The sequence below is a fragment of the Muscardinus avellanarius genome (genome assembly GCF_963383645.1).
Source record: "Muscardinus avellanarius genome assembly, chromosome: X".
Taxonomy (NCBI): domain Eukaryota; kingdom Metazoa; phylum Chordata; class Mammalia; order Rodentia; family Gliridae; genus Muscardinus; species Muscardinus avellanarius.
The window spans coordinates 46,137,691-46,165,174 of NC_137792.1; the positions used below are offsets into that span (position 1 = coordinate 46,137,691).

General features: G+C 39.8%; 1 protein-coding gene across 3 annotated transcripts in view; it reads right to left on the reverse strand.

Moving 5' to 3' along the window:
* Positions 1-1,925: 1,925 nt before the first annotated feature.
* Positions 1,926-27,484, reverse strand: part of WNK3 (WNK lysine deficient protein kinase 3) — a gene marked incomplete at both ends in the record, with an annotated part of 171,323 nt that continues 145,764 nt past the window's right edge. For all 3 annotated transcript variants that reach the window (XM_080719258.1, XM_080719257.1, XM_080719256.1), the window contains 2 exons: positions 1,926-2,255; positions 8,280-8,482. In XM_080719258.1, coding sequence (XP_080575384.1) covers positions 1,926-2,255; positions 8,280-8,482 — 533 coding nt within the window. The remainder of the gene's footprint in view (positions 2,256-8,279; positions 8,483-27,484) is intronic.

Below are 27,484 nucleotides of genomic sequence, written 5' to 3' on the forward strand. Positions count from 1 at the left end.
AAAACGAAACACACATGGTTTAAACAAATGATGCCTTTAGGAACATTTCTCGTACATGTGGAAAACACTGCAATGCAAACATTAGCATTACACCAATGTTCTAAAATCACTTCCACTTGTAAACCAATACTGTAGAGAAAATCTGAAGAATCTGTACATAAGATTTGGAAAGAGTCAATCCAAAAAGAGGAAGTTTCGCGAAAAGAAACTCTGGCTCTTACCAACAGTGATTCTTAAAATGCTGCCCCAGATGCCCTAAGTAACAGTGACAGAAGTTTTGTGATGGTGGGTGTGATCCTCAAGTAAACAATATAAGACACATCTTTTGAAAAGGGGTGCTGAATGTCACAAAGTAGACTGTGCAAAAAAAAAAAAAAGAAGAAGCAGAAGAAAACAACATACACCCATTAAGTTTTCCTCATCTGGCAAGCCCATGGGGTACATTTTTTAGAGGAAAATGGAGAAAAAATTGTTAACAGATAGGTTGAGTGACAATTTGGAATGTTTACCGGTAGACGAAACTCCTAATTAGGTAAACATGTACTAAAATGACCTTGAAATCTTCAGAGCAGAAGGTAAGTAGTTTGAGCATGTAGACTTGTATTAGCTGATAAATACCATTTAAGAATTCTACTTGGGGCTCACAGACTGAGCATTAGGTAAACCTGTGGCCAGCCTTTAAGATTACTATAGTTAACCTTCTTAAAAACCCTTCCTCCTAAAACTGGATAAAACCCAGTAAAGTGCAACTTGACAGTGATCTCTCTTGGATTCTAAAGAGGCTGCCAAACCATCTAAGTTCTAAAATCATCTAAGATGCTACAGATACTAATAAGAAATTATAACAAATAAAAATGGTAATCTGAAAAAGCTAAGGGCAACTTAAATAGTATCTTCCTAGGGTCTACTATCTCACTGCAGGACAGTATATACCCCCACGTCTCTTCGAACCCTGTAAAGCCAGTGTTTCATGTGTAAGTTTCAAAACCTACAAAACCTACTGTGTCAAGTACATTTCACTTGAGAAGAATGGATTGATAGAGGTGGGACTTGAATCCCCTTTGTGAGGAATCCGAAGACTCCCCCCAATGAGATTCCTATCAGCTGCGATAAATTCCTTGCAGAAGAACGCAAATCAAACCCTCTCAGATGCCCCAAACCAATGTAGTGCGCACATGAGAAACAAAGAGACAGCTGCTGTGGGTTATTACGGAAACCCTAGAGCAGCTAGAGTATCTGTAGAATCAAGGAACTGTTACAGTTCTGTTTTTTTCCTTTCCCTCCGCCTCACTTCAAACAAGGCTCCACTCCTCCTGCTGTGACGACGGGAAGAAAATCACATTAAAAAGGGCTCGATTTCTGTACTGCTTGACAGTTATTCTAATGTTACATACCAAAACGTTTCCTGCAGCGAGTACCCTGCCTCCTGTGAAGGGTAAACCTAAGATCAACCTATGAAGAATCCCACAAGGCTGCGGCTACTGGAGGGTCTCACATCATCCACATGGGGAAGTCATCAATCTAAGCAATTTTTACACATTTTAAAGTATCCAGCTGCCGACAGCAGCAGTAAAAAATAGGGGCTTCTCGGCGATGCATGGAGAGTGTCCTGGAAATGGTAATGCTCAGGCCGAGCTTGTTAAAGCATTCTGAACGGTAGTTGTTTTTTTTTTTAAAAATCAAGTATCAAAGAGGATAGGATTTGAAGTGAAAAAACGCTTCTGTGTGCAGTGTTCTATGTGCAAACTGCACATTCTATAGAAGGATGAGCTATATCAAATACCACATTAGAACAACAAAAGATAGAATTGAAAGTAAACTCAAATGAGGGACAATATGGCAGAACCCAAGAAGAATCTTTAATATCTCAGGTGTCCTGAAAATAATTCTGAAAGAACTCCCTTTTCTTCATCAGCTACTCTGTTTCATTTAGGACCGGGAGGGACTGCAGCTGGATTCTGCACTGGTGGAGCTGGAAAGGCCTGCAAATTCATTCCTGGTGGGAACGGTCCCCCAGATGGAGTAGGAATGACTACAGGCTGCTGCTGTGTTCCTGAAATTCCGACCCACTGTACTGGATATCCCGTGCCCCCCATAGCATTATACTGACAAACATGGGGCACTCCATACGATGACAGTGGCCCAGGAAAGGAAGGGAGCGGCAGTCCTTGCGGCAGGGAAGTTGGGACGGCTCCACGGATTTGGGACAGAGAAGAAATCCATGTTGATGTGTACCCCATAGTAGAAGGTGTGTTCTAACAAAAACAAAAACACAAACAAAACATCAGTTTATTTGGTATACGCTTTTATCAATCCACTCATTTGGGCTCACTACTCCCATTATTATTAGCAGTGGCTACACATTAAGGGAGCACCTTTTCCGTGTGCATTTGTATACCTTATTTTGGTTAATTTCCATAACTGTCCTGCCTTGCAGGGTAGGCATTTTCACATGAGGAAACACAGGCTTGAAACTGGTAACTTATCTGACAGCACTAAGCAAGCTAACAAACAGTCAGGTGGGGATTTGAACAAAGTTCTAAGTATAAGGCCCATAATAAATTCACATTTAGTCCTTCCTCTCCTCCTTCTAGCCTCCTTCCTTCCTCCCTCCCTCTCTCTCTCTCTCTCTCTCTCCCTCCCTCCCCCCCCCTCTCTCTCTGTGGTACTGGGGATGGAACCAAGGGGCATTCTACTTCCAACCTACACCCCTACCCTTACTTTATTCTTTTGCTTTGAAACAGGGTCTTCCTATGTTGCAGAGGGCTTCGCCAAGTTGCTGAGGCTGGCATCAGACATGCAATCTTTCTGTGTTAACATCCCTAGTATGCCACCACACCCAGTTATTTAGTTCTTCTAAACAGAACTGTCAATCTAATACTAAACTTTAGTTAGAAATTTTTGACTTAAGACTGGCTCAAAAATGACAGTATCTCTTAAGATTAAAAAAATTATTAGCTAGGCATGGTGGCACATACTTGTAATCCCAGTAATTGAAAGGCTGAGATAGGAGGATCGTGGCCAGCCTCAGCTACTTAGTGAAGCCCTCTGCAACTTAGTGAGACCCTGATTCAAAATAAAGAATAAAAAAGAGGGCTAGAGGTATAGCTCAGAGGTACAATGCGCCTGAATTCAATCTCTAGTTCTGTAAAACAAAAAAACAAAAAACAAAAAAAAACCAAAAAAAAAACCCCAAAAACATTTATTTAAGGTTCAGTCATCTCAGCCGGGCATGGTGGCGCACACTGTAATCCCATCATTTGAGAGGCTGATACTGGAGGATCGTGGTTCGCGGACAGCCTCAGCAACTTAGTGAGGCCCTCCACAACTTAGTGAGACCCTGCTTCAAAATAAGGAATAAAAAATAGGGCAGGGGGTATAGCTCGGAGGTCGAAGCCCCTGGGTTCCATCCCCAGAACCGCAAAAAAAAAAAAAAAATTCAGCCATCCCTTCTTCATATTAGTATTTTCTTTCCATTAAAGTAAAATTAAAGCTGGATGTGGTGGTGAACCACCTGAAATCCCAGTACTTGGGAGGCTGAGACAGGAGGATCCTAAGTTCACAGCCAGACTCAGCTACTTAGGCCCTCCACAACTTAGTGAGACCCTATTTCAAAATAAAGAATAAAAATAGGTCTAGAAATGTAACTTGGAGGTAGAATGTCCCTGGATTCAACCCCAGCACCACAAAAAAAGTAAAATTAAATTTAATATTTGGCTGGGGGTGGTGGTGCACGCTTGTAATCCCAGCATTCAGGAGGCTGAGACAGGAGGACTGAAGTTTGCAGACAGCCTCAGCTAATAAGTGAGGCCCTTAGCAACTTAGTGAGACCCTGTTTCAAAATAAATAATAAAAAATAGGGCAGGGGGTATAGCTTGGGGGTTGAATGCCCCTGGGTTCCATCCCCAGACCTACAAAAAATAATAAATTTAATATTTGATTCAAAATAGTACATATAGTATGATCACATTTTTTTTCAATACTGAGGATGGAACCCAGGGGTAGTCTGATACCTCCAGCTTGGGAGGCTAAGACAGGAGGATCGCACAGGTTCGAAGCCAGCCTCAGCTACTTAGTGAGACCCTGTTTCCAAATAAAGTATAAAAATAGGTCTGGGAGTATAGCCCAGAGGTAGAAAAGCCCCTGGGTTCTACCCCCAGTACCACAAAAATAAATAAATAAATATAAAAACATAAAATAAAATAGGTTTAGGGTGTACCTCTGAGGTACAATGCTTTTGGGTTCCATCCCCAGTACCACAAAAAATTCTGTATTACTATCTTATAAACAATTATTTTTAAACAAGATGAATTAGGTTATAAAACACTTTCTGAATATTTTTAAAAGCATCTCCAACTCAAATGCCTAAAACAAACTTGCAATGTCCCCCTGCCAAAGATACTGTCTAATCATGTGTCGCATCTCAGTGATTGGTGCCCTGGGATGGTAACCAGTTATATGAGGTAGAAACCTAGCCTTCATATCTCCCCTCTGCTTTATAGCCATTCATCAGGAATCTGGTCCATTATCTCTGAAACACTTCTTGGAATCTGTTCATTTCTCAACTTTCCCCTATCTGGGACGACTATTAGTTACTACTGTGACTAGCCAATATCACCTCGGAATGCCCCAAGTCCTGTCTTTTAGCTTCCGCCAGAGTGATCTTTAAGAATAAAACAATGGGTGTGATGGTGCACGCTTTTAATCTCCTTACTTGGGAGGCTGAGACAGAAGGATGGCAACTCAGTGAGACCCTCCACAACTCAGTAAGACTCTGTTTCAAAATAAAGAATAAAAACTACGGTTGGGGGTGTAGCTCGGAGGTAGAATGCCCTGGGTTCCGTCCCCAGTACTGCAAACAAACAAATAAACCATGTCTGTACCTTAAGATTCACTGTACGCAGCCCCTTGCTTGTATCACTTTGGCCACACTGACCTTGTTTCTCTTCCTCATGCTCTCTACACGCAGGCTTCTACATATGCTGTGCTTTCTGCCTGGAATCATACTCTCCCCTCTCTATTCCGAAATCCTATCTTCTTCAGATTTCAGCCCAATTTTAACTTTCTTTTTCTTTATTTTTGCGGTACTGGGGATGGAACCCAGGGGTATTCTACCTCTGAGCTACACCCCCAGCCCTATTTTTTAGTCTTTTATTTTTTGAAAAAGGGTCTCACTGAGTCAGGCCTCACTAAGTAGCTGAGGCTGTCCACGAACCATGATCCTTCGGTTTCTGCCTCCTGAATGCTGGAATTACAAGCGTGTACCACCATGCCAGGCTCTATTTTATTTTTTACTTGGAAATAGGGTCTCAATAAATCGTGGAGGGCCTCCCTAAGTTGCTGAGGCTGAGGCTGGCTTTAAATCTGTGATTCTCCTGTCTCAGCCTCCCAAATACTGGGATTACAGGTATGCACCACCATACTTGGCTTCTTTTATAGTTTTTATTTTAGTTTCAATTGTATATTTATTTATGCAAGCCTTTTTAATGTCTACCTATACCACTAGAGTCTATATTTAGAAGGATAGAGATTAGGTGGGGTTTTTTGGCACTGGTAATTGAACCCAGGGCAGTCTACCTCTGAGGTACACCCTCAGCCATTTTTTATTTTTTATTTTGAACCAGCCTCCAGCAGACTGAGGTTACACAAGTGCATCACAGTTTGCATTAGGATTATACTTTTTTTGGTGCTGGAGACTGAACCCAGGTTATTCTACCTCTGAATTATACCACCAGCCCTATTTTATTTTCTATTTTAAAACAGGGTCTCCCTAGGTTGCTGAGGGTCTCATTAAGTTGTTATGGCTGGTTGCAAACCTGTTATCCTCCTGTCTCAGCCTCCTAAGTACTGGGATTACAAAGATGCACATCACCATGCCTGCCTCCATTGGGACTATACTTATTTTAACTCAGCAAACCTGTGCCTAGTAGAGGGTTTGGTCTATAGTGAAGGTCACATTATTGTTGTGCATACAAAACTGAGTAAGGCTATAGAACAGTAACATGTAGGAACTAGTTAGTGGGATGGGCTCTCTATACAAATATAAAATCAGCTGAACTTAAAAATACAAAAAGTTATCACATATAACACCTGTAGAGATACAACGTTATGTCAGCATTAGTAAGCAGGTATTAGCTCTGTTTAAAATACATAAAACCTGAGGCAAAAAGAGATCAAATTGCTTGTCGAAAGTCATATAGCTAGTAAACGACTGAGTGGAGATTGGAACCCAAGTCTGTAAAAGACATTTATTGCTTTTATTCACGCATTATTTTCTCCCTTTCCTTCTTCCAAACATCCTCCCTTATACAGCAATAAAACCCCATCCAAATAATCAACAAAAGCCCCATTCACATAGTACTCAGAGGGTCTCTCACTGGCAGTACAAATGCATTCATGTCTTGAGATTTGCTTCTAAATGCTTCCAAATTTTTACAGTGGTGACGCTATTTGCGTACCAATCAGTGCCAGGAATAAGTTAAATGCAGAGGCCCCAAGCAGATACACTGCTTCCCAGTTTGGGAAATCTAGGATTTGAAAAATTTTATTTGATATTAACAAAAAATGTATTTTCATATTTTCTTTACCAAACTATGTTCAATGTCTATGTATAACATACATGTACACAAGCAACCCAGACACACACAGATTTCTTTCAATTATTAGGGCTCAGATTCTAAGCCTCAATTCACATTTTAACAGGTTTGTTTTGAAAGTAAAAATGTTACTTTAAAAATTCAAACACAAAAAAGTGTAATGTAAAGGCTCAAATTCTATCACCCAATATGTTTTCATAATTTTCTATGCATATGAACCTATATTGGATGTATGTGGGTTTGCACAAATTATACTACATATGCTGTTCTATAGTACTGCCTTTTCCCCATATTAGCATGTACTGTGGAAATATTTACACACACATACACACACACACACACACACACACACACACAATTTTTGTGTGTGGTACTGAGGGTGGAACTCAGGGGCTTTTCTACCTCCGGGCTACACTCCCAGACCTATTTTATACTTTATTTGGAAACAGGGTCTCACTAAGTTGCTGAGAGCCTCACTAAGTAGCTGAGGCTGGCTTCGAACCCACGCGATCCTCCTGTCTCAGCCTCCCAAGCACTGGGATTAAAAGTGTGCACGACCATGCTCACATATTTCTACATTTTAATTGCATGTTCACTTGACTAAGGCCATTGGACATCTCTTCCATAAACTCAATATATCTCCTGTAATATTCTAACATAAATATCTTTTCTAATGTGTGGTACTGGGGGTTGAATCCAGGAGCATTCTACCTCTGAGCTACACCCTCAGCTCTATTTTATCTTTTAGTTTGAAAAAGGTCTCACTAAATTGCTGTGGTTGGTTGCAAATCTGTGTTCTCCTGTTTCAGCTTCCCAAGTGTTAGGATTATAAGCATGTGCCACCATGCCTGGCTAACTTAAATATCTTTTGAATACTTCTCATACGAAATGAAGGTGACTAACTTATTGGTTTTAAGAATATTGACATGCAGCTTGACAACGTGGCTTATGCTTGTAATACCAATATTTGGGAGGCTAAGACATGGGAATCACAGGTTCAAGGCCAGCCTTAGCAATTTAGTGAAGTCCTCAGCAACTTTATGGACCCTGTTTCAAACTAAAATATAAAATGAGGCTGGGAGTATAGCTCAGAGGTAGAATGCCCCTGGGTTTAATCTCTGGTACCAAAATAATACACACACACATATACACACATCTATCGTCCTATGTTGCATGTCTCTCTCATATAGATAGATAGATAGATAGATAGATAGATAATTTCCCTAAAAACCCAAAGTCTTCTTGCACCACCACCAGATTAACCCTCACTCTAGATGCTTTCTACTTGAGTGAGTAATGTTTTGTTAGGTAAATTAGTCTAAAATGAGGGTCAGAAAAAAATGGCCTGCCAGCTATTCTCAAAAATCACATTTTAATGGAACAAAGCTATGCCTAGATGCTTCCATATTGTCTACGGCTGCTTTTGCACTACAACAGACTTGAACAGCTATAGCCACGTGGTATTGGGAAGCCTAAACTACTTACTAACTAGCCCTTACTGGAAAGTTTGCTGATCCTTGGTCTAAAAGATAATTTGCTCAAAGACACCCAGAATATAGATAAGGATAAAAGAGTCTATGTTTTAGAGTCATACCACCTTCTCATAGTAACTGTAACCATTATCCTAAGAACATCCATTTTCATGGGTTAGTTCTTATAGAGTATTTGGTATGAAAAACTTACTTCATATACCTTGTTCCAGTTTTCTGTCTCTAATTTTTGTTGACTCTGTTTAAGTTGGTTTAAACTTGGCTTAATAAGAGAATTTCCTACAGTTTCTTTTGTCCAGTCATCCACCAGCTTGTGTAAATCATCTGTGAACATCCCCTTTTTACTGGCTGGAGATTGTTGGCATGATGTTGTATTACTCTCTATGTACAGTGGATCTATAAGGAAAAAAACAGGGAAAGAGTGAAGAGGAATTACAACTGATAAATAGAGAATTCTCCTTTGGCCCACAATGCAATTAACAGAACCACACACAAGGCACAGAATAGAGTGACCAGACATTCTAGTTTACCTGGGACAGTCCTGATTTAAAGCTCTTGTGCTTCAGTAATTACTAACAGATCTCCCTTCTATTCCCAAAGGTTTCTTGTTTGGGTGGTATATTAAATTATTACCTTGAGTGTAAATTACCTTGAGTGTAAGTCAACATAATAAACAGAATGTCCAAAAGATTAGTATGAACTTTAATCTTTTTATCAGCTTCCTCAGGTGGATACTTAGAGGAGTTAAAAAGAACTGCAGGAGCCAAGCAGATCAGAGGTTCAAAACCATCCTCAGCAACTGAGTGAGACCCTGTTTAAAATAAAAAATAAAAACAAAAACAGGCTGGGGTGTAGCTCTGTGGCAGAATGTCCTTTGGTTCAACCCCCACCACCACCAAAAAGTAAATAAATAAATAAATAAAAATCACAGGTTTGGGGGTGTAGCTCAGCAGGAGACCACTTGATTAGCATGTTCAAGGCTCAAGTTTCAATCCCCATTCTCCAAAAGGAAGGCGAGGAAGAAGAGGATCATAGAATGTTAAAAATTGAACCTTATAGGTATAGACAAATTGTTTTATAATGGGGAAACTGGGCTCAGAAAAAGTAAATTGACATGTCTGAGCTCTTGTAACCAGTCTCAGCAAAGACATGCCTGGAATGCTAGAGCCTTGGCAAGGACTATCTTTTCAAAATGCCATACTGACTTTCAACAACCTGCAGAAAACTAGAATTGCATGTTATATTTACCAATATTTGTTTGTTTCTGGTTAAAAGTTAAAAAAAGAATATGTACCTAGAACCACAGGCACTCTGACACAGATGGTTTAATGAGTCTCATCAGTTCTGGAGCATAAGATGTTACATAAGTAAAGAAACCAATTACAGACAACTCCATTGGTGCAGTTCTCTAACGTCAACATCACACTAAGTCATTACAATTCAGTGTTTTCATTCATGCTTGACCATTCTCATAGAAATGATGGATAGGGTTCCAATTCCTTTTATTTCCAAGACAACAACTTATGGATCAGTCTAAAATCTACTTTTAGTAGTATAAAAGCCGGGCAAGGTGGTACACACTTGTAATCCCAGTACTTGGGAGTCTGAGACAGGAGGATCATAGGTTCACAGCTACCTCAGCAACTTAATGAGGCCTTCCACAACTTACTGAGACCCTGTTTCCAAATAAAGAATAAAATAGGGCTGGGGGTGTAGCTCAGAGGTAGGATGGCCCTGAATTCAATCCCCAGTATCATTTTTTTAAGTACAAAGTCAAGACATGGTAGCACATGCTTATAATTCCAGTACTTGTGAAGCCGAGACAGTTGAATCAGAGGTTTGAGGCCAGCCTGCTAGCAAGATCCTGTTTCAAAATAAAAAATTGGGTTAGGGTATAGTTCAGAGTTATCATGCCCCAGGGTTAAATCCCCAGTACCAAAAAAAGAAAAGTATGATAGTTAAATGTAAGCACATGACATTTCCAGTGATTTTATTAAACAAGCATGTCACCATTTCCTGTACATTTGTTATGGCTCCTTTTTTTAAATCATGAAAAAGATACAGAAAATGCAAAATATAAGCCAGGGGTGGTATTGCACCAATCATGGCAAAAGTCATGAGAACTGCCCAATCAACAGAGGTTTTTTGTCTAAAAAGGTATAAAAACAGAGGCTAAAATGTGCTCAGGGTTCCCGTACTGAACTGCTGTGTCTGTTTATGTTGGGCACCTAAGCTTACGCTTGAATAAAGACTCTTCTGCTTTTACATAAGGATTCAGCTCCTTGGTGGTCTCTCCAGGACGAAGGAACTGGGTATAACACTATGTAATAAACTGGAAATGAGTGAGGAAACTGCCTAATAAGGAATGATTACTTATGCATAGTCTGTGATGCTCTATGAATCCTGCAATACTGAAAGCTTAGATTCAATGGGATCAAATATTAAATAGAAATATGTGAATGAAAGTTGCTTAAGAAAAATTTAACGAATTAGAAGAGTCACATATGAAACCAGTCCTGGTGGTGCACAATTGTAATTCCAGCATTCAGGAGGCAGAGACCAGAGGATAGTGGTTCTTGGACAGCCTCAGCTACTTAGCAAGGCCCTTCACAACTCAGTGAGACCCTGTTTCAAAAATAAGAAGACTAAGCCGGGAAGTGTTGGTGCACGCTTGTAATCCCACCGCTTGGGAGGCTGAGACAGGAGAATCACACAGGTTCAAAGCCAGCCTCAGCTACTTAGTGAGGCTCTCAGCAACTTAGTGGGACCCTGTTTCCAAATAAAGTATAAAATAGGTCTGAAAGTATAGCCTAGAGATAGAAAATCCCCTGGGTTCCACCCCTAGTACCACCAAAAAAATTATATATAGACAAAAAATAGGGCTGGGGATGTAGCTCAGAGATAGAATGCTCCTCGGTTCCATCCCCAGTACCGCAAAAAAAAAAAAAAAAAAAAAAAAAAGAATAGTCACATATGCAAGTGTTTTATAACAATAAAGTTTACTAGTTTGAGGCAATTATGCTGTATCAAAATGATATACTAAACCTGCTGGAAATCCTATTTTTCTAAGACTTAAAATCTTGAGGTACACAAGTCGGATTATAACAAAATATTGTTTTTTCTTATTATCCCTATTCACATTCAGATAATTCTCTGCCAAATCCAGTGAGGGAACAAACAAAACAACAAGCTGGGCATGGTGAAGCATGTTTGTAATCTCAGTATTTGGGAGGCAGAGATAGGGGGATTTCAGGTTCGATGACAGCCTCAGTAGCTTAGCAAGGCCCTCAGCAACTTAGTGAGACCCTGTTTTATTTATTTATTTTTGTGGCACTGGGGATGGAACCCAGTGGCCTTCTACCTCTGGTCTACACTCCCAGACCTATTTTATGTTTTATTTGGAAACAGGGTCTCACTAAGTTGCTGAGAACCTACGTAGCTGAGGCTGGCTCTGAACCTGTTCGATCCTCCTGTCTCAGCCTCCCAAGTACTGGGATTAGAAGTGTGTGCCACCACACCCGGCTGTGAGACCCTGTTTTAAAATGAAAAATAAAAAACAGGGCAGAGGGTATAAGGCAGAGGTAGAATGGCCCTGGGTTCTATCCTCATTATGCTTCCAAAACAAAACAAAATACACAAGAAAGTTGAGGAATACTTCTGAGTTGAAGCCTCTTGTAGACTGTGTTCTAACCCTGGAAGAATATCAGCAGACAGGATTAAAAAGAAAAGTTGGGTATGATGGCTTATGCCTGTAATGCCAGTGCTTGGGAGGCTGACACAGGAAGATTGCATGCTAAAGGCCAGCTTCAGCAATTTAGCGAGTCCCTCCCAATCTTAGTGAGACCCTGTTTTCAAATAAAATAGGGCTAGGGTGTAGTTCAGAGAGAGAATGCCCCTGGGTTCAATCCCCGGCATCACAAAAATAAAATAAAGATAGCCAGAAACATATACATATATATTAGTATTGGTAGTTTGCCTACCTAGCTTCTCTTAGAAACATATTTGTACTCCTTCCCTATATTCCAAAAAATTCTTGAAGAGGTAGGTCCAAATGTGAATTCATTTAAGAACATTTATTTTTTTCCAGGTTTATAATTTATTGTACAAATTGCATGGTGAATTGGCATTAGCTTCTCCAGGTACTTACGAACATTTCTGTACTAAGGGAAAGCACGCTATCAGGTGTCTTCTTGCACAGAACTCTAGTGGGACAAGTTGTCTTGAACACTAAGTTGGCAGTCAGTGAGGGCTCCTGCACTAGGGCCACAACAACCACCAAATAGAGGAAAAACTAATTAACAAACTAAAATAAATATTAACATGAAAAAGGGGTTGGGGTAATAGCACTCCTAAGAAAGCAAGTGTAAAAGCAACACACATCTACACACACACACACACACACACACACACACACACACTCCAAAGTTACTAAGAATTGTTATCATGAAAGAAGAAAAATGCTACTTGAATGGTACCTGGTACCCAACTATGCTTTACATATGGTAGGAACATTCATTGATTGATTTTACTATTCATATCGTACTATAAAAGGCTACTTTACTCAAACATGAAGAACTTGATCAATGTACATTAAAATAAACACTGAGCCAGGCACGGTGGTGCACACTTGTAATCTCAGAACTTGGGAGGCTGAGACAGGAGGATTGCAGGTTCATGGCCAGGCTCAGCAACTTATAGTGAGGCCCTTTGCAACATAGACCCCCTTTAAAAAAATAACATAGGGCTGGGGATGTAGATCAAAGGCAGAATGGCCCTGGGTTCATTCCCCATAACAAAATAAATAAATAAATAAATAAATAAATAAATAAATGCACGCAACCTGGTGTGGTGGGACATACCTCAGATCCTAGTACTTGGGAGGCTGAGGCAGGAGGATCAAAAAATTCGAGGCCAGCCTCAGCAACTTAGCAAGACTCTGTTTCAAGAAAAAAAAGGCTGGGGGTACTCACAAGTAGAATGCCCTTGGGTTCAATCCCCAGTATCATAATAGATGACAGACAGATAGATAGTAGATAGATTGGGATGACTCTGAGCAGGGCATGATGACATACCTATGATCTTAGTACCTAGGAGGCTGAGACAGAATGATAACAGGTTCAAGGACAGTCTCAGCAATGTAGCAAGATTTACGGCAATCTAGTGAGACCCTGTTTCAAAACAAAAAAAAATAAAATGGGGCTTGCGGTATAGCTTGGAGGTAGAACCCTCCTGCGTTCAACCTCCATACCACAAAATAAATAAAAACAAAACAATGCAAACATAAGCACTCTGCAAATGTGGTTTGTGAAATGTGGTAGCAACATTACTTATTAACTCCAAAGATGCTCTTTAATATTCATTTTTATTGATAAAATAAATAAAATAGAGTTCAGTCCTTGGAGCACTTTTTCTATTTAACCCCAAGGTGATGCCAATATTCACATACTTTCAATGATCGTGTCATTGCAAATGTTTCTCTCTTATCTCAAACCTGGATTTCAATTTCAAGCTCACCTCCAACCTTCAAATGTGCTTTCTGACCTGAATATCAATAAATCATCCAATTCTTGCAGTTTGTGAACAGCCTCAGGTACTTAGGCCCTCCGCAACTTAGTAAGATCCAGTTTCAAAATAAAAAGAATTAAAAAAAAACAGGGCAGAGAGGGTAGCTTGGAGGTCTAATGCCCCCGGGTTCCATCCCCAGACCTGCAAAAACAAAAAAAAAAAAAAAAAAAAAAAATTCGACACATCTAGAGTCAAACCTATCATTTCGTTGTTCTGGCATAACAGTTCACCTATGTCATATTTTTTTCTTTCTTCCTCCAGCTCCTCACCTTCATCTATAGGTCATATTTCTGTTAAAGACACCACATTTCTGTCTAAAGCACCCAGATAAAGATCCTTTGTATCGTCCACAAACACATACATCCAGTCCATCCCCACCATCACAACATGACAGTTCATCTTACATCTCTTGACTATTTTCATTCCCACAATTCTCTAAGCTCCTAATCATTTCATGCATGACAATAATGAGAATGAACTTGCTTCATGGTTCTAGCCTATATATTCGTCATACTACCACCAGATTAATGTCAGTCAAATATTGTTTATGCCATTTGGCTCATGTGCTAAAAAGAAAATCCCACAATTAGCAGTGTATGGTGGCGCATGCTTCTAATCCCAGCATTCGGGACGCTGAAACAGGAGGACTGCGATTTAAGGACAGCCTCAGCTATTTAGGGAGGGCTTTTTCAACTCAGTGAGACCCGGTTTCAAAATAAGGAATAAGGCTGGGCAAGGTGGCGCACGCTTGTAATCCCAGCATTCGGGATGCTGAGATTGGAGGATCAGGTTTTGCGGACAGCCTCAGCTACTTAGTGAGGCCCTCTGCAACTCAGTGAGACCCGGTTTCAAAATAAAGAATAAAAAATAGGGCAGGAGGTGTAGCTCGAAGGTCGAATGCCCCTGGGTTCCACCCCCAGACCTGCAAAAAAAAAAAAAATAGAATAAAGAATAAAAAAAAAATAGGACTGGGGTTGTATGTACCTTAGAGGTAGAATGCCCCTGGATTCCATTACCAGTAAAACACACACACACACACACACACACACACACACACACACACCCCACAATGACTATAGTTCTTTGTTGCTCATCTGGAAACCATGGTTGCCTTTGTAGAATGAATACATTAGCTTACTTATTATCCTTAAATAAACATCCCTCATTTATTAAGCTTAAACATATAATCATGTGTTAGTTCAGACACATTATCCTATCATCAAAAACTAAAAAAAAAAAAATCAAGCTGTGGCAGGTGTCAAAAGTTTACCTGGTAAAAATTTTGGAACAATCCCTATCTAGTATAAACTCTCCATCACATGCAACTCTTACATGGTCTTTCATCCAACTAAATCTTGCAATTTTCCATTTGCATACCTTAATAGCATACAATTTTACCTATCGACAATACTTTTCCCACTCCAGTTAATTTCTGGGGGGAGGGTACTGGGCCTTGAACCCAGGGGCACTCTACTTCCAAGTTACACCCCAACCCTTTTTTATTTTCAAATAGTCTCACTAAGTTGCTGAAGCTAGTCTCACTAAGTTGCTGAAGCTGGTCTTGAACCTGTAATCCTCCTACTTGAGCCTCCCAAATACTAGGATCACAGGTGTGTACCACTATACCTAGTTCCACTCCACTTAACTTTTTTTTTTGCAGTACTGGGGATGGACCCCAGGGGCATTGTCCATCTGAGCTATACCCCCAGCCCTATTTTTTAGTGGTTTTTTTTATTTTTTATTATTTTTTTGGTGGTACTGGGGTTCCTGGAAACCCTTCTACCTCCAGGCTACACTCCCAGACCTATTTTTTTTATATTTATTAAATTTGGAAACAGGGTCTCTTAAGCCAGTGAGGCTGCCTTCGAACCTGTGCGATCCTCCTGTCTCCGCCTCCCAAGCGCGGGGATTACAAGCATGCGCCATCACTTAATTTTAACCCTGCCCATTTATCTTTCAAGATCAACTCAAATCCTATGTCCTACATAAACATTCTCAGAACACTATCCCCCTTGATCATTGCCCATTCACTTTTCCCAACTCACTGCAGACACAATTTTAATTTTTTATTGGTGCATAATAATATAGTATAGTAGTTTTAACTGTAGCATATTCATATATGCACATAGCATAATTCATTCCTTAGTACCTCCCTGTGCCCTTCCCTGATCCCTTTCCTCTAAACTACTGGCCTCCTGTTTAATAAGATCCTATTTTTTTCCCTTTTCTCTCTCTAGCTCCTACATATGAGAAAAAACATCCATACAACCCTTGACTTTTTTGAGTCAGGCTTATTTCAGTTAGTATGATGCTCTCCAGTTCAATCTACTTTCCTGCAAAGGACAAAATTTCATTCTTTATGGCTTGGTAAAACTCCATTGTATGTATATACCACATTTTCTTTACCCATTGATCTGTCGATGGACACCTAAGCTGGTTCCATAACTTGGTTCTTACTGTAAACTCAACTTATAGCATTAAGAAGTAATGGAGTACAATAATTAAGAGTCAAGTCTTTGGAGTCAGGTAGATTTGGATTTCCTCATTTATTAACTAAGATCCTAGGGAAGTTGCTTTATATCAGTAACCTCAAACTCTTTACCTTAGTCTCTAAGAGGCAAATTGCTGATATCTACCCACCTTATAGAGTTCAGTGGATGTGACATGATTGCTTTTCAGCACCCCCAAGACTACACACATATTCTGTGATCTACTGGAAGGTCTCACAGGCCTCAATGTATAGTTATATCCACAGCTAAGATTTAGTAAAATGAAAGGATACAAAATATTATGGGAAAAGACAAAAGCCCAGAGAAATTGATCCATAGGCTTCAGTATGTTCTTTCTCTATTGTGAGGGGGCCAACACGAGCATGCTCCTTTCTCCAGAATAAAAAAATGCAGCAACATTGTATACAAGTTTCTGCCCAGAGAATCCCATTAGGAGATCCAGTGCTTAAAGTTTATATTAGGCGTTGATCACAGAGGCACAGACCAAAATTCCAGACCCTCCAAAGGAAAACAGGGGTTCGGCATCTGTCACATTACTTGTTCCACCAAACTCAGAGAACTACTTACCAGTTTAGGGAAGAGAGGGAAACCAAGTTCCCACACACTAGCCGAGGGACAACTTTGCAAGCAGGCCTTTTTAAAGATGGCAGTCTGAGGTTATACTAATTCTTTTCTGCAGTTTAGCACAGTACATACGTTATAAGTTAACTATACAGACACACCGTAGATACCATATATTGCAATACCATGCATCAACTCATAGCTTCCACAGAATAGTTGTAGGCAGAGAAGGATGATGGTGTGTGTATATTAAGGCAGTGCTTTTAAAAATGTGTTGTGTAAGGCTGGGTATGGTGGGCACACATCTGTAATCTTAGTACTTGGGAGGATGGGACAAGAGGATTGCAGGTTCAAGGGTGGCCGCAGCAAGTAGTAAAACTCATTAACCTTGTGAACCCCTATTTTTTAAAAAAAGGCCTCGGGGTACTCAGGGTATAGCTTGGAAGTAAAATGTCCTTCGATTCAGTCTCTACAATCACAAAATACACTAAAATAAATGTGTTCTGTGAAATATGGGTTACCTGGCAAAAATATTTTGAGACATGTATATTATTTCACTTTTTGGAAATTCTATTTTTGTGGGTCTGGGGATGGAACCCAGGGGCATTTAACCTCTGAGCTATACCCCCTGCCCTATTTTTTATTCTTTATTTTGAAACACATCTCACTAAGTTGCAGAGGGCCTAAGTAGCTGAGGCTGTCTGCAAACCGCAATCCCCCTGTCTCGGCCTCCCGAATGCTGGGATTACAAGCATGCGCCACCATGCCTGGCTCAGGAAATTCTAAATTTACATTAACACATTAAAGGATCTAAAAGGCTTTATAGTGAGAAAAGTGGTTTTCTTTGTTTAGTTTTGTTTTTACAATGCTGGAAATGGAACTCAGGATCTTGCACATGCTGGGCAAGTGCTCTACTACTGAGCTACAACCCCAACATAAGAATTTTTTTGTTTTTGTGGTATTGGTGATTAAACCCAGTGTTTCACACTTAAAGTGCCTACCACAGAGGTACATCCCACTGAGTCCGCTACTTATTTATATTGAGACAAGGTCTGTCTGGCTAAATTGCTCAGGTACCCTTCCAACTTGTGGTCCTCCTGCCTTAGCCTCCTGAATACCTGGGATGATAGGTGTGTGCCATTATGCCCAACCAGCTTTTGTTTGGCTGTATTAGGGATTGAACCCAGAGGCATTCTACCTCTAAGCTATAACCCCGGCCCTATTTTTTATTTTTTATTTTGAAATAGGGTCTCACTAAGTTGTAGAGGCCTCACTAAGTAGCTGAGGCTGGCCACAAACCTGTGATCCTCTTGTCTCAGTCTCCTAAATACTGGGATTACAAGTGTGTGCCACCACGCCTGGCATAGGAATTTGTTTTTATAAGATTGAATACAGAATTTCCCATTTGATCATAAAATACCTATTAATTTCTTGAAGACAGCTTTTGAAATGCCATGTTAATGTGTCCAGCAGTCCTGGTCAAATGGGAAAAGTATAATAAATATGTGAGTAAGTGTTGAAGAATTATTGGAGCTAGAAACATGAAATTACCTGTTCTTTTGATAGGCAATAAAATAACAAAAGCACTAGAAGGTGTGCATGGATCACCCTATTTTTGTAAGCTAGGTTTGAGAAATTATAAAAAGAAAAAAATGAAGATATTTAGAGTATGCTTTGGAATTGATCTAAATTTTTTTGCAGTACTGGGGATTCAACCCAGGATCATTCTACCTATAAGCTATACTTCCAGCCCTATTTTTCATTCTTTATATTTGAAACAGGGCCTCACTAAGTTGTGGAATGCTTTACTAGGTAAGTAGCTGAGGCTGGCTACAAACCTGCGATCCTTCTGGCTCGTCCTCCCAAGTGCTGGGATTATAAGCATGCACCACCATGCTGGGCAAATCTAAAGATTTTAATAAATAAGTTAGTGCTCGGCATGGTGGCGCGCGCTTGTAATCCCAGCATTTGGGAGGCTGAGACTGGAGGATTGCGGTTCACAGACAGCCTCAGCTACTTAGTGAGGCCCTCTGCAATTTAGTGAGACCCTGTTTCAAAATAAAGAATAAAAATAGGCCAGTGGGGTGTAGCTCAGAGGTTGAATGCCCCTATGTTTCATCCCTAGACCCGCAAATAAACAAATAAATTAAATTAAATTAAATTAACAAAAGTATAATAGACACTCTCCTTCCTACCTGCTAAAAATGAGTTCCAGTAAACATGACAGAATGAGGGGGTTAATTAATAAATATCCTCCCTCAAAAGAAATCATAAAATTGGACAGAATTCAAAAACAATAATTTTGGTACTCCAGAGTTCATCTAAAGTTATAAAACAAAATCAGAGATGTTTATTCATGAAAACTACTACATTTAAGAATAAGAATTCTAAAATTTAGCTTTTACATAGAGCTGCATCCATGACCTCAGTATGGATCTATTACCCAGAAATTTTATGTAGGCATAGAAAACAAGATGTTTTGCTTCTGCAAAAGGCAGGGAGCTTTAGAAGTAGGAGCTCCATTAGCCTGAAATTAACAGAGAGATCTGAGAAGTGAGTCAGCTACAGTGGCCTTGACAAATCTCCACATGTTTCATGGGTTGAGTAGAAGAATCGCTACATGTACTGTACAGACTAAAGAGCCCAAGCCACACATGCAGCACTTACTGATGGAACCTGGGCCTGCAGAATAGAAGGCAGGAGAGATTTTAGAGGAAAGTCAAAGGTGGGGCACACTAGGAAGCAGCCTCAAGTTGGAATGAGCTTCCAAGCTCAACACAGAACCATCAGTAGAGTGGGGAAGCTGTTCTGGCCTGAGGTATTCAAACCATGTGAATACTAAGCAGTGTAGACTTAGAGGCATTCCTAAGAGGCCAAGCTACTAAGAAAAGGGGGGGGGAGGGAAATTAGGCAGAAAAACAATGGCTGTCCAGTGCAGGACAAAAAGGCTGCACATATTTAAACAACCAGAAAAGCTGGACAGAATGCATGAAGCAAATACTTGAGAATTCTGTACCTTTAAAATGGTAGTGAGCCAGGTGTGGTGGCACACGCTTGTAATCCCCTTGCTTGGGAGGTGGGACAGGAGGATTGCGCAGGTTCAAAGCCAGCCTCTCTGGCTTAAGACACTCTGTTTCCAAATAAAATATAAAATAGGTCTGGGAGTGTAGCCCGGAGGTAGAAGGTTTTCCAGGAACCCCAGTACCACCAAAAAAAAAAAAAAAAAAAAAAAAGGTAGTGAGCTGGGCATGGTGGCGCACACTTGTAATCCTAGTACTTGGGTGGCAGAGACAGGAGGATCACGCAGGTTTGAAGCCAGTCTCAGCTACTTAGTGAGGCCCTCTGCAAGTTAGTGAGACCCTGTTTCCAAATAAAATATAAAATAGGTCTGGGAGCGTAGCCCAGAGATAGAAAGCCCTGGGTTCTATCTTTAGTACCACAAAAATAAAATGAAATAAAATAAATTAGTGAGGCTCTTCACAACTTAGTGGAACCCTGTTTCAAAATAAAAAATAGGGTAGGGGATGTAGCTTGGAGGTTGAATGTCCCCAGGTTCCATCCCCTGACCTGTAAGTAAGTAAGTAAATAAATAAATAAATAAATAAATACATAAATAAATAAATAGAATAAAATAAAATGGCAGTGAGTTCACCAATTTTTCCTAGCTGGTATTCCATGGCTAACTCACAACAACAAGAGAGACCACCAGAAAAAAAATCAGCTATGCCTGGTATGAGAAATAGAAAACAAAACTTCTAAAATTCATATAGAATCTTCTTTTTTTATTCTGTTTTCTCCATATTATTCCTCCTCACCTCCAAACAGTCCTGTGGTGACAGAGCCAACAGCCACAGTGGAAGGCCCCTAGAAGCCAGACTGATGGAGGGAAGCCCTCTCATCAGGGGAGCTATGACTTGTACGAAGAACTAAGACAATTTCAACTCATACAGAAAAAGACAACACAATAAAACTAATGCCAAGATGATAAAGATGTTGAACTGTCTGACAGAAACTTTAAAGCAGTTACTATAACAATGTTCAAATAAGTAATCATGAAAAGTCTTAAGATTAATGACAAGACAGATATTTATAGCAAGAAAATAGAGGACATAAAGAATGTAAATCAGCCAGGCGTGGTGGCACAAGTAATTCCAGCACTCAGGAGGCTGAGACCATAGGATCACCATCTTGACAACTAAGTGAGACCCTGTTTCAAAAATAAAAAGATTAAAAAAAAAATAGGGGTGTAGCTCAGAAGTACACCCTGGGTTCCATCCCTAGTACTGCAAAATCAATCAATCAATCAATCAATAAAAAATAAAAAATAAAGAATATAAATGAAACTGTAGAGCCCCAAAACGCAAATACAATTTTTAAAACCTCCTCAATGAGCTCAACAACAGAAGAGGGATGGTAGAAATTTCAATTTGAACAGCAGAGAGAAGAACAATTGAAATGGAAACAGGAATAAAACCTAAGAGACAATAGAGGACAAAAGCAAAAGGTCTCAAATTTGAGCCATCAGAGGAATTCCAGAAAGAGAGTTTAAAAAGAGTGTGGTAAGGAAAAATTAAGAAATAATATCTGAAAATGTGCCAAATCTGTCAAAGGACAGAGGCTTACATAGTCAAGAAGCTTTAGGAACGCCAAGCGGGAATAAACATAAAGACATGCATGTCCAGACACATAGTAACTGTTGAAACTGAAGCAAATCTAGAGAAGAAATTTTTTTTTCTGAAAGCAATAAGGGAAAACCAATGCATTTCATAAAGGAGAAAAAAGAGTAAAATTACTGATGATTTTTAAAAAGTCACAAGCCACGGAAGCCAGAAGGAGTGGCATAAAACTTTATAAATAACAACCAGGAATTTTATATGCAGCAAATATATCCTTCAGGAGTATAAATGAAAATAAATAAAAAGTTAAGCAAATCCAGGCATGGTGGTGTGCGCCTGTAATTATATACAACTTGGAAGGGAGAGACAAAATCTCAAGTTCCAGGTTAAATCTCAGCAACTTAGGGAGACCCTCAGCAACTTGGTGAGACCCTGTTTCAAAATAAAAAATTAAAAAGGTCTGGTGGTGTAGCTATGAGGTAGAATGTAGAACATCTTGTAGCGTCAGAAAGTAAGAAAGTGGTGAAAGAATCCACAAAATACTGACTGAGAAACAATCCTCAATATTATCAAGAACATGAAAAACAACATCATAAAAGGTTAAGGTCATAGCCTATAGTGGTGGCCCTGGAGACAGGAGGATCAAGGTTTGAAGACAGCCTCAGCTACTTAGTGAGGTCTTCTGCAATTCAGCGAGACTCTTTCAAAAGTTAAAAAAAAAAACTAGCTGGGCTTGGTAGCGCATGCTCCAGAGGATCACACAGGTTCGAAGCCAGCCTCAGCTACTTCGTGAGGCTCTCAGCAACTTAGTGAGACCCTGTTCCCAAATAAAGTATAAAATAAGTCTGGGAGTATAGCCCAGAGGTAGAAAAGCCCCTGGTTTCCACCCCCAGTACCCCCCACACTAAAATAAAATAAAATAAAATAAAATAGACTAAAAACTAGGGCTGGGGGTGTAGCTCAGAGGTACAATGCCGCTGGGTTCCATCCACAGTACCGCCAAAACAAAAAAAGTCAAGGTCATAAAAACAGTTAAAGCCAAGAGGAGCTAAAGAAATATGACCACAAAATTTACTGCGGTATCCTGGGACAGAAAAAATATTTAAGGTAAATACTAAATCAGAATAAACTATGGACTTTAGTAATAATATAGCAAAATTGTTTCATAAGTTATAAAAATGAGTCATACTAATGTAGGATGTTAATGATATAGGAAACAAGGCGTGGAGTATGTGGAAATTCTTTGTACTATCTTCTTAATTTTTCTATAAATTAACAATGCTTCTGAAAATATAAAACTTATTTTAAAAATACTTACAGAGCCCAGAGTGGTAGCATGCACCTGTAATTTGAGTACTTGGAGGCTGAGACATGAGTATCACAGGTTTGAGGCAAGCTTGAGCAACTTAGAAATGCTTCATTTCAAAATAAAAAGGGCGAGGCGTTTGGTTTGGAGATAGAATGCCCCAGGGTTCAATCTTCATTACAAAACAAACACAACTTAGGCGATACAGCTACAGTGGAATCTAAATTTGTAGCTGAAATCTTCCCATCTGAGCCCAGATGGTTTCACTGGAAAATTCGTCCAAACATTTAAAGAAGAAATAGTATAAATTCGACTCACTCATATAGAAAGTAAAAATGGAGAGAGGATATGTATTTCTAAAAAATGCAAGCCAGGCGTGGTGGCGCAGGCTTGTAATCCCAGCATTCAGGAGGCTGAGACAGGAGGATTGTGGTTGGGGGCAGCCTCAGCTACTTAGTGAGGCCCTCCGCAACTCAGTGAGACCCTGTTTCAAAATAAAAGAATAAAAAATAGGGCAGGGGGTGTAGCTCGGAGGTGGAATACCCCTGGGTTCCATCCCCACACTCGCAAAAAAAATAAAATAAAATAAAATAAATGCAGAGGGAAGGTATAGGTGAACTTGCTTATCAAAATATAGGCAAAACATTGCCAATTCCTATCTCAAAGACTTGTGGTGTGAAGGTGAAGGGGCCCAGTGGGGAGGGCAACACGAGTTGTGTGCATGTATTTTTCTAATAATCTGTACCCCAACATAATGTAAAACTGCAATATACCCAATAAAAATAAATTATTTTAAAAAGTAGGCAAAAACTCAAATCCAACCATTAGAAAACCCTAACAATGATCCAAAGCCTAGGAACAAAATGAAAATCATCTATGCAAAACAAACAAGTGGTACCCGTGACATTTTAATTTGGGGCAATTCCCATTCGACTTTCTCTGCAGGTCGCTCTTGTAATAGCCACAGCCAGCAGCACTAGATCAGACCTTTTTCTCTGAGCTCCCTTAAAAGTACCCACCCCTCCCTCCAGTGCACAATGTTTTGTAGCAACATGGAGAAATCTCTATTTTCAAAGTGTAGTGAATATTTGATATGTCTTAAAGTTCAGCTCAGCTGGCAGGGGAGGAACATAGTAAGGTGGAGAATAGGGGCTACGTACAGAGCATTACTAAAATAAAAGAAATGCTGGCAATAACTTGGGTGCCTAAAGCTGTGATTTCATTTGGGACAAACATGAACCTAGTTTAGAACTAAAAGGGAATTCTGGGGCCACAGAAAACTATTTGTGTGTGTGTGTGTGTGTGTGGTATTGGAGATTGAACCCAGAGGCACTCTACCTCCAAGCTATACCCCAGCTCTATTTTTTTTAAAGTGTGAAACAGTGTCTCACTAAATTGCAGGTCTAAGTAGCTGAGGCTGCCTCCTGTTTCAGCCTCCCAAGTGCTGGGATTATAAGCCTACACCACCATACCTGGAGCCACTGGGATCCACAGGAAATTTTAAGAATTTCTTTCTTTCTTTTTTTTGTGGTGCTGGGGATTGAACCCAGGGGCATCCTACCTCTGAGTTACACCCTCAGCCCTATTTTTATTCTTTTTTTTGTGTGTGTTACCAGTGATAGAACCCAGGGGCATTCTACCTCTGAGCTATACCCCCAGCCCAATTTTTATTCTTTATTTTGAAATAGAATCTCACTGAGTTGCAAAGAGCTTCACTAAGTAGCTGAGGCTGGCCTTGAACCACTTGTCTCAGCCTGCCAAATGCTGGGATTACAAGTGTGCATCACTACACCTGGCTCCGATTTTTTCTTTATTTTGTAAAAGGGTCTCACTAAGTTTTGGAGGACCTCAATAAGTAGCTGAGGCTGGCCGTGAACCCGGTTCCTCCTGTATCACTCTCCCAAAACTTGGATTACAAGCGTGTGCCACCACACACATTCCTAGGAATGTAAGAATTTAAAGAAAAGCTGGGTGTTGTGGCATATACCTGTAATCCCAGTACTTGGGAAGCTGAGATTGGAGCATCATAGGTTAAAAGCCAGCCTCAGTAATTTAGTGAGAATTGCAGCAACCTAGCAAGGTTGTTAGGCCATAAAAAAGCACTGGGGATGCAGTTTGGAGATAGAATGCCCTGGGTTCAATCCCTAGGACCACATTTATATACAAAAAACTTAGTGAGACCCTATTTTAAATTAAAAAAGAAAAAGGAGACTGGCGTGGTGGCACGCGCTTATAATCCCAGCATTCCAGAGGCTGAGACCAGAGGAGTGAATTTCACGGACAGCCTCAGCTACTTAGGCCTTCTGCAACTTAGTGAGACCCTGTTTCAAAATAAGAATAAAAAATTGGGCAGCGGGTATAGCTTGGAGGTCTAATGCCCCTGGGTTTCATCCCTACACCTGCAAAATAAACAAACAAACAAACAAACAAATAGATAAATAAATAAATAAAAACTTAAAATACTAAATAAAAAGGGCTGGGGGTATAGTTTGTAGGCAGAAGGCCTCAGAGTGCAACACTGGTACAAAAAATTATTAAAAGTAGAAGAATAAAAGCTAGCAGGCAATTCAGTGGCCATATACTGCAGGAAATAGAGAATCAATTCATAAAATCACTAAAAAGATAAGTAGTAACAAGAAAAACCAGTACAAAAAAATCCAGCAACAACAATCCTTGAGGGCAGAGTTGAAAAGTATATTTGAAGTAAAAAGATTCGGTAGAGAGACCTAATAAGATCTGAGTAGGCAAAATAATCAGTCAACAACATATGTTAATAGAGAAATCCATGATGAAAAAAATTGAACAGGGCCTCAGAGTCCTAAGAGATACCATCAAACATGATATATTATGAATAGAGAGTTCAAAAGAAAAAGTGACAGAAAAATATTAGAATAAATAATAGCCACAAACTTCTAAAAGTAGATGATAGGTATTAATCTAGAATCAACACAATGAACTCCAACTAAAGTAAACACGATTAGATCCATATCCTGAAACTCATAATCAAACTAATGACACTTGGGAGGCTGAGACAGGAGGATTGGACAGGTTCGAAGCTAGCCTCAGCTACTTAGTGAGTCTCCCGGGAACTTAGTGAGATCCTGTTTCCAAACAAAATGTAAAATAGGTCTGGGAGCATAGGCCAGAGGTAAAAATAAAAGCCCCTGGGTTCCACCCCCAGTACCAAATAAAAATAAAAATAAAAATAAAAACACACAAAAAAAGGAGCTCACACAACACTCTGCTGCCAAGTCCTTCAAGGGATGACCTTCTTCTCAGTGGAAGCCATCATGCTCTGCATGTAAATGGATATTATGTCTTAGGGAAATGAATACCAGTTTTCACAGATGAATTTTAGTTTGCGTGTGTGCATGCGTGTGTGTATCTGTGTGGTGCTGGGGATGGAACCCAGGGGTATTCTACATTCAAGCTACCCTCCTAGCCTTATTTTATTCTTTTATTTTGAAACAGGGTCTCACTAAGTTGCAGAGGGCCTCATTAAGTTAAGGCTGCTCTCGAACGTGAAATCCTGGCTCAGTCTCCCAAATACTAGGATTACAGTAACTGTTCAATTTTAAGAGTTAAAAAGTGGATGATAATCCAGTCTGTGCACAGAAGCAGACGTAGGTAGGACACATTGTACAATCTGGATTTGGAAATAACTATTTACAATGGCAAAATTGCCACGTCTCCATAACTTACTTTGTTCACATTTTCTTTATTTCAGGGACCTAATGTAACTGAAACCCTAAATAACCCCTCTAGCTTCATGTGTTTGTAATTAAATTTAAAAATCACTAATTTTGAAGGTTACACAGTGGAGCGATGTAGTTGTTAGTCCTGAACTTGCTTTGCTGTAGATGATAACTCTGACATGTGGGTTATGATAGCAGTTGCCTAGGTGACCATTATTCAGGGACTTGAAGGCCGTTATGCTGAAAACACCGACTCTTCACATGGGTCAGTAAAAGTGTCCAATGGCTGCCTAGAATGGGGTGAAAAAGCTTGGCATCTTTGCTCTCACATTTTATCTGTCTCCTTTGCCGCCTTAACCTTTGGGTCAGATTTCTGCACAACTCTGCATGTAGGCATGTTAGTCATTTAAGGAATGTTTATACAGGCCTGGTGGTACAAGATTAATTTGACCTAAATTTACCTAATCTCTGCCCTCCCCTTCAAGGCTGAAGACACCAAGATAAAAGTAAGATATTTTCAAGATATAAAGTTGCACTGCTACCTTGTGGTTACATGTGTACCAACCAGCAGGTTTCACAATGTCCTTTTTCAGACCACTGGGGAGGAGAGGTGCCTACAAGACTCTATCCAAATTCTTTCCTCAACAAATCTCCCCTCCTATACCCCTTCCCTAAGGATAAAAAGAGTTTAAAACTTATGCTAATTTTCAGGCATGCCTAATCCTGGTACTTGGGAGGCTGAGACAGAAGGACCACGGATTCAAGGCCAGCCTTGGCCACTTAGCTAGGCTCTCAACAACTTAGTGAGACCTTGTTTCTAAATAAAAAATAAAAAGGATTGGGGATGTATCTTGGAGGTAGAATATTCCTGGGTTTAATTCCCTACTGCCAAAAAATCAAAATAAAACACAAAACAAAAAACTTATGCTGTAAGATGAGGTTTTCTCTAGGTTCCAGTTTACCATGTTCTCAATGTCCAAGAAATTATTAAAGTAAGAACAGAAATGAATGAAAGAATAAAAAAAATCAATAAAACCCAAAGCTGGTTTCTTGGAAAAAAAGATAGATAAACCACTAGCCAATCTAACCAAGAAAGAATCAACCCACATTACAAAAATAAGAGATAAAAAAAGGTGATATTACCA